Below are 13,247 nucleotides of genomic sequence, written 5' to 3' on the forward strand. Positions count from 1 at the left end.
CAATTAAAGACTCAGCATTGTAGAGTTACTGTCCTGAACATTTCTGATCACATTAGAAACATCACACGCTTTAATCTGGCTGAACTTTGACCTTTGCTGTCACTCTCTGACCTTTAGTACAGAATAAGCTGTGACTGAAGGCCAAAGGTCACTTTAATATCATGAAATATAATCTGTCTGAATGGAGATAAAACTACAATGTTCAGTAACCAGAATGCTTTCAACTGGCAATCGCAATTTTAATTTTCACCATAATTTTAAAGCATTAATTATACATTTTCTAAGCACCAGTCTGACCATTTCAAAGAATCAGTGGTATTTTGGGAGAAACATCCCTCATCCAAACACACACACACACACACACACACGTCAGTCACGTCTCGCTGATGATGAGGGCTCAGCCAATCAGATGCCAGTATTTTGGTCAGTCACGGTCAGTCGTTGTCCTTCCAAAAATGCCAGCACATCATATTAATGGAGCGCAGATGAACAACACGAACTCACACTCTCTCTCTCACACACACACACACACACACACACACAGTGTCTGCTTCAGTGAGGACATTGTGCGGCTCCAGTGATGTGTGTGAGAACCGTCTCTCTGTCTGTGAGTCCAGCGGCGGTTAACTAACGCTAACCGGTTAAACCTTCTACTAACCAACCCTAATGCAGGAGAAGTGAACACTTGTGGGGGAAAACAACACAAACTGTGTCACTAACAACACAAAAACAACACTAAAATCTCTCATTCAATGTAAAAACGAATTCAGAAGAAAAAAAAGTTGCAAAGTAAAATGAAATATTAAGACGTTTGCAGATTCCACTTTTTTTATTTTTATTGAGTTTTGGTGTCTGCAAACACAACTACAGAACAGGAACACACAAACACGTGTGTAGAGTTTATGCACTTTTTGGAAAATAGAGGGGAAAAACATGTCTTGATTTACCAAAATATAGGGGTTATTAAACAGCAAACATTTATTAAAAAAAAAAATATATATATATATGAAGAGTTCATAACTCTGTTTTTAAACATTTTCCAAAATCATGTTTTTTCATTGTGCATTCCAATTAATCTCAATCAAACTGCAGTTTGGTTATTTTGATTAGGTTAAAAAATAACTAAAAAATACAGCTAACTAACACAATAAAAACATGATTTTAGAAAATTTTAAAAAACGGAATTATCTGTTTTTGCAAATAAACTCTTCATACATATATATATATATATATATATAAACAGCACCAATAAACCTCTCAACTTTTGTTTCTTATGTCTGAATACGAGGTAGGAAATAAAGAAATGCATGTGATTCATCTTCCAAAAAGGTTACATGTGTTGAAAACAACGCACATTTTTTCCCAATATTGTTGTAATTATTATATTTTATTTCTTTTTTTAACAGCATTTAAATTTTCTAGATTTATGACCAAGAAACTAATAAAAAGTGCAATATTTCTCCCAATATTGTTATTATTACACTTTATTTAACAGCAATTCTGTTTTCTTGCTTAAAAAGTCCCTATTTATGCATTTATTTATTTAAAATGGTCTTGATTCACAACCCAGAAACCAATAAAAATGCACATTTTCCTCAATATTATTGTAATTATTATACTTTAACAGCATTTCAATTTTCTAGATTCATGATCAAGAAACTAATAAAAATAGCACTTTTCTCCAATACTGTAATTCTAATAATTTAGTTATTATTTAACAGAATTTTAATACCAATGAAAAGTATCTGTTTTTATTTATTTTTCTCTGCCGTTATGCTGCGATTCAATGCACTGGAGTGCAACCAGAGAGTTTTAAACATGCAATAGTCAAAATGTTATATTTTTTTTCTTGTTAAAAAGCATCAATAAAACAAAGTGTTAAACTAAAATGTACTTAACAGCATAAAACCCCAAATGATATCCTAAATGCACTGTTTAGAATGAATAAAAACACTATTTAGTTCATTTATATATTGTTTGCACAACTGGAAAGTGGAATCAGTGCAGAAATGGGAACAGAAAGAGAACAGACACTCATTAGTAGTTCTCTGCTTCACCTACAATCAGCTGATCTGATGCTCCAGTAGTTGGTGGAGTTCGATGGTTTCGGTCCTGGTTCCTCGAACGCCTCGGTCTCTGAAAGCGGACAGAACGGGACGCAACCTCGCACCGTCTGCCGGCATGCAGCCTTCGATCGCTTTACGCAACTAAAACACACAGCAGAGACCGTTAATGGACTGTTTGGTTATTTTGTTCATTCATGTCAAAACCTCCTTTGGCCTTTTTTTGAAAGAAGTCTCTTCTGCTCAGCAAGGCTGCATTTAATTCATCAAAAATACAGTAAAATAGTTAAATATTTTTACAATTTAAAACAGCTGTTTTCTGTGTGAATCTCTGTTAAACTGTAATTTATTTCTGTGATCAAAGCTGTATTTTCAGCATCATTACTGCAGTCTTCAGTGTCACATGATCTTCAGAAATCATTCTAATATGCTGATTTGCTGCTCAAGAAACATTTCTGATTATTATCAATGTTGAAAACAGTCGTGCTGCACACTATTTTTGTGGAAACTGTGATACGTTTTATTTTTTCAGGATTCACAGATGAACAGAAAGTTCAAAAGAACAGCATTTTTTAAAATAGAAATGTATGTCATGCCTCTGGTTCTTTATTTATTTTGTTTTCTTTTTCCCCTTTTTTCTTTTCTGTGTTTTTTGTATTTCTGAGTTATGTTATAAGAAATACAAAAATAAAAGTTGAAAAAAAACTGTAACATTATAAATGTATTTACTGTCACTTTTGATCAATTTATTGCATCCTTGATGAATAAAAGTATTAATTTCTTAAAAAAGTTTTTAAAAATAATTAAATATCTCACTGACCCCAATGATCTTTCAGATGAGCAAACACTCTACACGTTCTTCTATCTTCCAGAGGACAATAATAGAAGGTCTGTGATGTATGTATGTGTGAGTGGCGATACAACTGATCACATCTAATTTTCAAAGTCACAGCATGGCTTTGTGAGTTACTGTCACTTTTGATCAATTTATTGCATCTTTAATGAATAAAAGCATTAATTTCTTACATCAGTGTGCATTAAAATGTCCTATTTGAAACTATTAGCCCTTAAAAAACACATTATTTCTCTCACAGAATATTTATAATCTTAGAAAATGCACTACAAATTAAATGGAACTAGCTTTTCGAACTAAAAAAAGACCAGTTTCATTGTTTTTTATAACTTTTTTTTTTTTTTTTTTTTACTTTTTCTCTGCTACAAAGAAACGTTTGTGCAATGGAAATTTGCCGTGATGTTCAAGGTTCTTTACTGAACCATAACACCAATAAAGAAGCAATAAATAGTGTAGACGATGTGGAAATATTTTGATCTTTATCTCCTGAATGTCATTTTTATGTGACACGTGATAAATTCTCACCTCTTTCAGTGAAACAACTCCGACAAGTCGTCCGATGCTGGTGACGTAAGCGTAATCCAGATTCAACACAGAAAACATGGTGTGAGTCTGTCGGAGAGAAGACCAGAGAGATGTTAAATGGGAATATATCAGAGCAGACCACACTTTTATTCTTCTTCTGAAATAATGTGACATACAGTAGCATTACAGTTTTTCTCAGTCGCTTTGGTGCATTTCTCAAAACAATTTGTACAAACAGCACCACACGATGGATTACCTGCAAAAGTCTGTAACTTACTCACAATCTTTAGCTCATCTCTCAAAAGTAAGAATTTATGTAAATGAACATATCAGTGCCACCAGAATGAAAAGTCCTTGTGTCATTGTTCACAAACAAGATGCTTAGTCATGTTGTCAATATAACTCTGTTAGTATTGCCTGATGTAAACTATGACAGCAGTTTGGATGACAGTAACTGTATTGAAATGCAGAAGGTTGCGCTTCTTCTGTATGCCATATGTCCATTTCAAAAGTACAACTTTACACATTAGCTACTGTATGTGGGGTATTGATTGAAAGAGACTGGATAGGATTCAGTCAGAACTGGTTTATCATTAGCTGATCTACATTCTCTTCATTAGAGAAAGTCAAGATTCACCTGCACAATTCATGGCAAATTTACAAAAAGTCTTGTAGAAAATATGCTTGACAGTTTATGACAACTAGATCAACCTTTTTGCATTTATTGACTTATACGATGAACTAATTAGCCTAGATGTTTTGAGGGGAAAGTCTATTGCACAGAAAACTATATAATAAATTTTGAGCAACGTGACAATAGCAACTGATAACGCAGGAAACTGCAGACAAATGGGTAACACTTTATTTTGATAGTCCACTACTAACAGTAAGTAACTTTGCAACTACATGTCAACCAGCAGTCATTAGAGTATTAGCAGGCGGTCTGCTTAATATCTTCTAACACTTTAGTTTCATGGGTCCACAACATACTGACTATGAGAAACTTTGCAAGTATATATCAACTTATTCTACTAACCCTAAACCTAACCTAACAGTCTACTAGATTACTAGAGTTAGCAGACATGTAGTTACAAAGTTACTTATAGTTAGTAGAATGCACATAAATGCACATAATCAATTGCATGAATGTAGCAAAGCAATCGCAACTTGCTCAAAAGAATGAGAAACTGCTTTTATGATGTGCACAAGTGACTAGATAAACAAGTAGTTTTGAGAATTTCATTTCTGATATGAGAAATGCACCAAAGCCACTGAGAAAAACTGTAACTAACAACACATCATCACGATTATGATGTCACAATTGTGTTCCCTAAACACACACACACACCTTGTGCAGTGAAGTGCGCTCCACCAGCTGGAAGGGGGCGGGGTCAATCTTGCAGCTGTTGAAGTTCACCTGCTCGTCCATCTGTTGCTCCTCCCACTCTTCAATCTGCATTCACACCCAGAGATACTGTATGTGAGCGTGTGTGCGTGCTGGTATTCCCTACTTTATGAATACCAAATATCCCCACAAAGATAGTTATAGCAGTATATTTTGACCTTGTGTGTGGGGACAGTTTTTGGTCCCCATGAGGACACAAGCTTATAAATCATGCAGAATGAAGTGTTTTGAGAATGTAAAATAGTCTGTGGATTTGTGTGAGGGGTAGGTTTAGGGTAAGGGGATAGAAAATACAGTTTGTACAGTAGAAACACCATTACGCCTATGGAATGAACCCATAAAACATGGAAACCCTACATGTGTGTTAAAACACATCCTCACCTCTTGAAGTATCGTATCATCCTCTGCGTCTGGGTCGTCCTGGAAAGAGATGGAAACACACACACACACACACACACACACTCTTAGGCTGAAAACAGAATTATCTGGTTTATTTTTTCCCATTTTTCCAGTTCAGGACTCTTTCTTTTCCATTAATATTTTTCTGGATTCTGTTTTGATGACTTAATTAAATCGGAATTATTTATATCTTTATTTTTTACAATAATAGGGCCTCTGAAATGTTTTATTTTATTTTTTCAGAAATTATGTTGTCAGTTTTAATATTTCTGGACCTATTGTTTAATAAACACTTCTTTTCAAAAACGGTCCAATGAAGGCGTAAAACATTAACAATTTAACCATTTTTTTAAAAATGTAATGATATTTATGAAATATATATATTTTTTTTTTCCAAACAAAGTGCTGCACAACATGGAAGAAAAATTGTGATATTCCTTAAAAAATTAAATTATTGTTAATAATTTTGTTATTATTATCACAGACACTAGCCATTATCACAATTTGATTATTACACAGACCTTTTTTTTATTTTTATGACTGGATTCTGCAATTCCAAGGGTATACTTGCAAGTTTTCTTGTGTTATTATCAAACTAAATTAAAAAGGCACTCACTTACTAAAAAACACCACTGTAAATTTCTGGAGCACATTAGTGTGTGCTGGATGTCTCACCTCCATTGCCTCGATGTCAGGACGAGAACAGAAGAACTTCTTTAAGTTGAGGCCAGAATCATAAACACCTGAGACACAGAAAAAGTTTCATATATCCACAATATGTATTTATTTGCTATTTAAGTAAACATTTGATCAAGTGCACTAAACTCAACATTTATATTAAGTGTTTTGCAAGCATAAATATATAAATTAAGAATTAAAAACTTATTGTATTAAAAATATTTTTCATGCATTTTTACATGTTCACATGACCAGCCATAGAAATTCTACTTAAAGGATGTTTTATGTTATTTTAAGATCAAAAGAAGTCAATGGGAGGTTCTCGATATTACTTGTAATCTCTTCTTCATCTACAGACGGCTTCTTCAGAGCAGATTTCAGAGGTTTAGTGGTTGAAGCGGATGCAGATTCTTCTGTGGACGTCTACAACAAACAGACACACAAACACACAACATATATGCATATATCCATAATCAACAACTGTCTCCAAAAACAAACAACTGGGTATTTGTGATGCAAATCAGTGGCTGCAGCAATAGAATACAGCATTACAGTTTTTATTCTAATAATCAAATGTTCTCAGTCTGACCTGGAAGTGAACCTTGTATCTGACAGGCATGGTGGACGCATTTTCCTCTCGCAGGTGTTGCAATCGCTGCATTAAGAGCCCCAGTAACTGAGCGCGCTCGACAGAACCCAGCAAGAGCATCGACTCTGAGAGACACGAGGAAAGAAAAAAAACATTCAAAATAACAAAAACTGTTTCTAATGATCTAAAAACCTAACTCTCCAGTCATGCAATGTTTATTTGTATACACCTTTCGCAATGCATGTCATTTAAATAGATAAAAAATAGACATTAGAATAGAATAAAATTAAATAAATAAAAACAGTAAAATTATAGATTTTTTAAAATAATTATTTAAAAATACAATTAAAATAAAACATTATTCAAAAAATATAAAGCTCATTTAATATTTTATCTCAACATCCTGTCAGCATAGTGAACGGTTCACAAATATATTTAGGTTATGTGTCTGGACAGTCCCTATAGATTTATGTCCACATACATTTTAAAATATTTATAAGTTAAGTCATTGGCATATAATAACACAACCAGCACCAACGCTACAGTAGGTGAGAAATAAGAGTGTATCTTGTGTCTGTCTGTGTGTGTGTGTGTGTGTGTTTGTACCTGTAGATTTCACCAAAGGCAGTGTTTTCAGATTTCCTGAACGTAGGATCTTGATTACGTCTCTGTAGGTGGAGTTCAGCGTGATATAACGAACTTCTCTTTTCATAAAGTCCTCCACATAAATATCATACTTCCTACAGACAGAGAAGAGGTCACTGTGAAAAACTTTGATGCACAGCACATCAAGGAAATACTTCAGACAAAATTTTGAATGAAGGCAATTAATTTCAAATTGTTTTACACTAGTGGAAAAAAAAACATCCAAAATGCACTTTTAAGTGTTTATTTTATTGCACTTCATCTATTTGCGTCTGTAGATTTCAATTGCAATACATATCTTTAAAGAGATTTTTCTCCACTTCAGCAGCACTTACACACACCAAAACTTAGAGATTTATTCCTCTCTATAGTCTGAAGGTTTTTACTGAGGGGTTTATTCATATATCATTTACATGCTTTTTTATTGCACTTTATCTATTTGTGTCTATAGAGTTCAATTATAATACATACTGTATATTTAAAGGCCGTTTTCATAAAATTAGTTTTTTCTCCACTTCAGCAGCACTTACAAACACCAAATCTTAGAGTTTTATTCCTCTCTATATTCTGAAGGTTTTTACTGAGGGGTTTGTTTATATATTATTCACACTCATTTATAGAACATTTTATTTCTAGAAACATGGTGAAAAATTTTTTTTTCTGGTTGTTGACGGTATTTTTAGATTTATGGAGTGATAAAAAGATAAATTCAAAATTCCTTGTGTAAAAACATTTAACTCTAATATGTCAACAAAATCAAATAAGAATTTTGAACCTAGTTTTATACAATGTTCAGATTTATCTTCTGGAAATGTGTGCAAATTAGTGCATATTTAATTGTATAATGCATCATTTGCAAATTTGAACATCACATTTCAGAAAACTTTGAATACAAAACATGTTTGCAGTTCTTAATGCAATCAATCAACTGGGGGAGTATGGTTATTTGTTTCTATTTGTTACATTGTTTACACTACTCACCTTGGGTGTCTTGCCTTAAATTCATAAAAACACAAACAACATTTAACTGCCTTTAATTTTTTGTTATGTACTGCTAATGTGCACATTGCAATATGTATGTTAATGTGTTAAACCTGAGCATGCTGGGTAATTACTGTATATACACTAATGTATTTCACACAATACTGATATTAAACATCTGATATTCTAGGTATTTTTAGTAGTATGTACACTTTAAAAACATGGTGACATTCTAACTGAAGTGTTTACAAAATCCCTTGAAAATAAGTCAAAATTAACTGCTAATAAAGCAATAAGCCCTGTGAAGCTGTGGTTTACAGTGAATTTATAACAGCTAAGGGGCGTTGTTAGGTACGACGCGAACCGGAGCTGTTATAAATTCACTGTAAACCACGGCTTCACAGGACTTATTGCTTTTATAAAACGGTTATTCCATATACATAGTAAGGTTTCACAGAATAAAACAGAGCAAATAAAGTGTAATGATATTAATAAAAACAGTATTCTTCAACCAAACAATGTAGCTCCTCAGAAACAGTTGTGGTTGTAACAAAGTGGTTGCCGAGCAACACACAGACGTAAACAAAGGTGTGTTTGTAGAGTAATTTACAACAGCTTCGAACGCGGCTCAGCCAATCAGAATCAAGCACCGGAACTATCTGTTTTATAAGAAAAATTTTGGTGGTGCAAAGGATCAGCAAAATGTGAAATGGAAAGAAAAGATTAAATGTAGGGACGAAGAGACTTACTCTCGGTGGCCCCAGCTGAGCATGGGCAGGTAAGGCAGCTTTTTAATGCGGATAACCGTGTCATAGATGGAAGGCTGAAGACTCTGAGAGACCATGTTGGCCAGAATCACAGAGATGAGGATGGGCAGAGCGTAACTGATCTGACCCGTCAACTCCATCATGATCACGCCAGTCGAGATCGTGTGAGTGACTCCTGCCGTTAACGCTGCCGCTCCTGAACACGAGAGAGGGTTACAGCTGATTAAAAGCTAAATCAATGCTTAATTTTGACCAAGTATTCAGATGTAACTGATGTGTGCATGTCTGTCTCACCTATAACAGCATACGCTCCGGGCACTATGTGGTATATGTGTCCATCAATGTTAAATCCATCGGGAAACAACGTGGCCAAACCTTCACCCACCAAACGGCCAAACGCAGCACCTGAAACACACACGAATGCATTCCCTTTAGTTTGAGAGTCAAATAAGTCATTGTATCAATAGATACTGTTAAAAATGACTGGTTTAAAGGTCCGTTCACACCAAGAACTATGACTTAAACCAGACATCCAAAATTCCGATCAAAAAGATATTTTAATGTTTTTAAAAGAAGTCTTTTCTGCTCATTGAGGCTGCATTTATTTGATCACAAATACTGTAAAAATGTATTATATTATTACAATTTTAAATAGCTGTTGTCTATGTGAATATCTGTTAAAGTGTAATTTATTTCTGCGATCAAAGCTGTATTTTCAGCATCATTACTCCAGTCTTCAGTGTCACATGATCTTCAGAAATCATTCTAATATGCTGATTTGCTGCTCAAGAAACATTTCTGTTTATTATCAATGTTGACAACAGTTGTGCTGCCCAATATTTTTTTTAAATATTGCTCTGAATGTAATTCCAATTATATCATTCTTTTCTTTTGTTATAGTTGTGGTGTGGACTTCCCTATATAGAGTTAGAGGGATTTTTTAACCTTTATGGTTTTAGTTACTGTTACAGTTATCATCCATGGTGTGAACGGGCCATAAAAATGTGGAAATGCATAAAAAAAGAGTAAATATCATGTTTTAGATAAAACACACAAACACATACCAATGACGAAAATGGGAACGAAGGAACCACATGGTATAGGAAGGGTTATGGAAAGAGCAGACATCCAGAACTACATAACAAACAATAGTACTGCTCATTAAAATACAACACACACACATTCATACACACACACACTCTCACACACACACATACACACACACACACACACACACACACACACACACACAGACACACAGACACACACACACACACACACACAGTGCATCAAAAAACAACTCAAACATTCACAAATATACTGTTTATATTAAAATAGTAAGAAAAATCAGTTGATCATTATATGAAGCCTTTAAAGCAACCAGATTTCTGAATAAAGAAGAGGTTTAGATACTCCGCTATAGTTTGAGGACAAAACTGTGTGTCTGTGTGTCTATTTACCTTCATGATGACGAAGACGGAGAGAATAACGAAGACGTTAGCCTGCGGATGTTTCCAGGCGGCTAGGTGATCGTCATGATCAAAGTCTGCTACGATGCAATGATTTGACCAGGTACGATTGTCAAAAAATGAAATCAAGGAGTCCCTTTGTGTGAGCTATAAATGGTGAGGAAATGATGTCATAAACACAAACTGGTTCTATATAAACAAAAAGTAGTACTTTAGACATATTTTTAAAGTAATAGTTCATCCAAAAATGAAAATTAGCTGAAAATGTGCTAACCCTCAGGCTATTCAAGATCAGGATGAGTTTGTTTCTTCGTCAGATTTGTAGAAATGCAGCATTGCATCAGCAGCTAATTTTCATTTTTGGGTGAACTATTCCTTTAAAAAGACATTGGCTTTCATGTTTCATTTAACTGCTAATTGTGCATGTACTGTATTTAAATAAGGCAATTTTATTGTAGCGTATGACTGCATTTGCTGCTAATGGAGCATTTTATTGCCTCATTTTGAGTCACTGATTAATTAAAGAGAACAAGAGTGAGTGTATAAAAGAGAAAGAGATGATGATGCTGTATTTTATATGAGTGAGTGTTGTTGAGATTGATTAATAAATGCTTTAATGTTTCTCTCGGCTGTCTCATTAAAATTATTAACTGGATGGATTTAGCAGCCTGGGGAACAAACACTGGAGTGTGTGTGTGTGTGTGTGTGTGGGAGTGGGTGTGTGCAGAGACCAAAGCGGAATATAAGAAACAACTAGACAGAAAACACATGATTAAACACAAACAAAGACATGTTTGACACATCATAGACTTTTTACAATATATACAGCAAATTCTATTATTATCTAATATTATTTTTCATGCCATTTTACCCTTATCGTTAGTTCTGCTGTAGGAATCACTTACTTCTTCATGAGGAAGCTGTTCGTGGCTTTCTGCTTCTTCACAAACAGAGAAATCTTTCCATACAAATACACAAAGAAGGCGCCACCAAAGCCACATACTATCCTGCAGAGAGAAAACTTTGTGCGTTAAAGCCAAAAACCATGAGAGGAGTGCATTACAGAAGTTTTACAACAGTTATAGGCATTTTAAGGAGCATCTCTGTAGAGAAAAATTTAATTTTTAAGCCTAAACACATAAAAAATGTCTGCTAGTGCCACAAAAACAAATATGCAAGCCTTAATATGTTAAGAAATTTTGCTTGTCATGTAAGTGTACATTTTGTGTGCTACTGCTATTTTTATGACTTGCACACATCTTAACTTTTAAAACATGCTCCAAAAATATTTGTTTTATTATATATATATATATATATATATCAACTTTTTTCATTTTCATTGTTTCATAAATAGACATATACATTAAAAATTACTAAAAATGACAAAAACAGAGCAAAATTAGTGATCTTTAACTAAAATTAAAAGGAAAATTTGAAAAAAAAACATTCAAAATTTTATTAAAAACTACAATAGTATCTCAAAATAATCAATAACTTTAATGGCTACTCTATTGTGAACCGTGGTTCATGATAATTTTGATTACCATGGTGCATTTTTGTAAAGTATATGAATTATGGCAATTAAAAATAAAAGATCAGTTTTTTTTTTAAGTTTTTAAATAGAGTTTAAATAGAGTGAAACTTCAAGAATAAGTTTGCACACTTGAAACAGATAAAGTGCATATATTTTGCTTTGTAGCTTTGCTAATAGCCTTTATAGCTTAGTAAACAAGCTAAAACCTCATCAAGGCAAGTTACACTAAACACCGCTAACAGTCTAGAGATTTGTTGTGTCACTCAGTGGGAATGTAAATGAAGTGTGGGACTGAGTCCATTAACACCCTCTACAGACACCCGAAGTAAACAAGCTTATCACTGCGGATTAGCAAGAGCAAGATAAACACTGGGGTACTGGCTTGATCACAGCTAATAACTAAAGTAAATTAAATGGGAAGGCTATTGTTTGTGGAGTTACTGCGAGAGTACAGGGGGCAGTCAATACTGAATATAGGATATGTAATTATATGCATTAGGCAATTTGGATAGTAATGAAGTAAGTTTTTAAATAGAGTTTAAATAGAGTGAAACTTCAAGAATAAGTTTGCACACTTGAAACAGATAAAGTGCATATATTTTATCCTCTAGAGGGTGTGGTTTCATCACATTTCAATTTAAAGTCATATTTATAGTTTAGTGCTTTTGAAACCAGTGTTATCATAGCTAGCTAAAAAATCCATTACTTGAAATACAATAAACTGTAACTGAAATAAAATAACATATAGAAAATGTAAACTTACTGTATTTTAGATAGTTGCCGATGCAATATTTCTCATTTTGATTTATTTGAAGTTTAAGTACTAAAATAACTAAAAGTAAAATAAAAATAAAATACATAGACATAGACATATTAAAAAAATTTTTTTAACCAAAATAAAAATGAAAAAAGAAATGCTAAAAATAAAAACTAATTCAAAATATCAATATAAACTATAATAGCATAATAAACTAACTAGATAAAACTGTTGGGAGTGTTGAAGAAACATTGCTGTAGTGTTGAGGACTTGCTGGAATTTTTTTCGATTTTTTTTTCTTATCTTTTCAAGCATTCCCTGGGAATCTGAGCCATGACTGTTTGAGCTACAGGAAAGAGATTTATGGAAGACAGGAAGATTTTTTTACAAATAACGACTGAAATTAGTGTCTGCTCCTCATATACTGTAAAACTACTGTTATTATGATACTTTTTCCATGATGTTTTTTTCTGCCTTTACAAGCACCATGTTAATTCTAAAGAGAAGAGCAGCTTGCACATTTGTTTTTGTGTTCCATGTTGTGTGTGTGTGAGTGTGTGTGTGCGTGTGAGTGTGTGTGTG

At 33.5% G+C, this 13,247-nt stretch overlaps 1 protein-coding gene across 1 annotated transcript in view; it reads right to left on the reverse strand.

The window, feature by feature from the left end:
• Positions 1–2,063: 2,063 nt before the first annotated feature.
• Positions 2,064–13,247, reverse strand: part of LOC107729589 (chloride channel protein 2-like) — a 16,890-nt gene continuing 5,706 nt past the window's right edge. Inside the window, exons 6-17 of the mRNA XM_016540169.1 lie at positions 10,366–10,521; positions 9,970–10,039; positions 9,200–9,310; positions 8,888–9,101; positions 7,119–7,252; positions 6,513–6,637; positions 6,256–6,346; positions 5,921–5,988; positions 5,228–5,266; positions 4,790–4,894; positions 3,442–3,528; positions 2,064–2,207 (exon numbers count right to left, since the gene is read on the reverse strand). Of these exons, the coding sequence (XP_016395655.1) occupies positions 2,064–2,207; positions 3,442–3,528; positions 4,790–4,894; positions 5,228–5,266; positions 5,921–5,988; positions 6,256–6,346; positions 6,513–6,637; positions 7,119–7,252; positions 8,888–9,101; positions 9,200–9,310; positions 9,970–10,039; positions 10,366–10,521 (1,344 nt within the window). The remainder of the gene's footprint in view (positions 2,208–3,441; positions 3,529–4,789; positions 4,895–5,227; positions 5,267–5,920; positions 5,989–6,255; positions 6,347–6,512; positions 6,638–7,118; positions 7,253–8,887; positions 9,102–9,199; positions 9,311–9,969; positions 10,040–10,365; positions 10,522–13,247) is intronic.

The sequence above is a fragment of the Sinocyclocheilus rhinocerous genome, unplaced genomic scaffold (genome assembly GCF_001515625.1).
Source record: "Sinocyclocheilus rhinocerous isolate Xijiao unplaced genomic scaffold, SAMN03320098_v1.1 scaffold1719, whole genome shotgun sequence".
Taxonomy (NCBI): Eukaryota; Metazoa; Chordata; class Actinopteri; order Cypriniformes; family Cyprinidae; genus Sinocyclocheilus; species Sinocyclocheilus rhinocerous.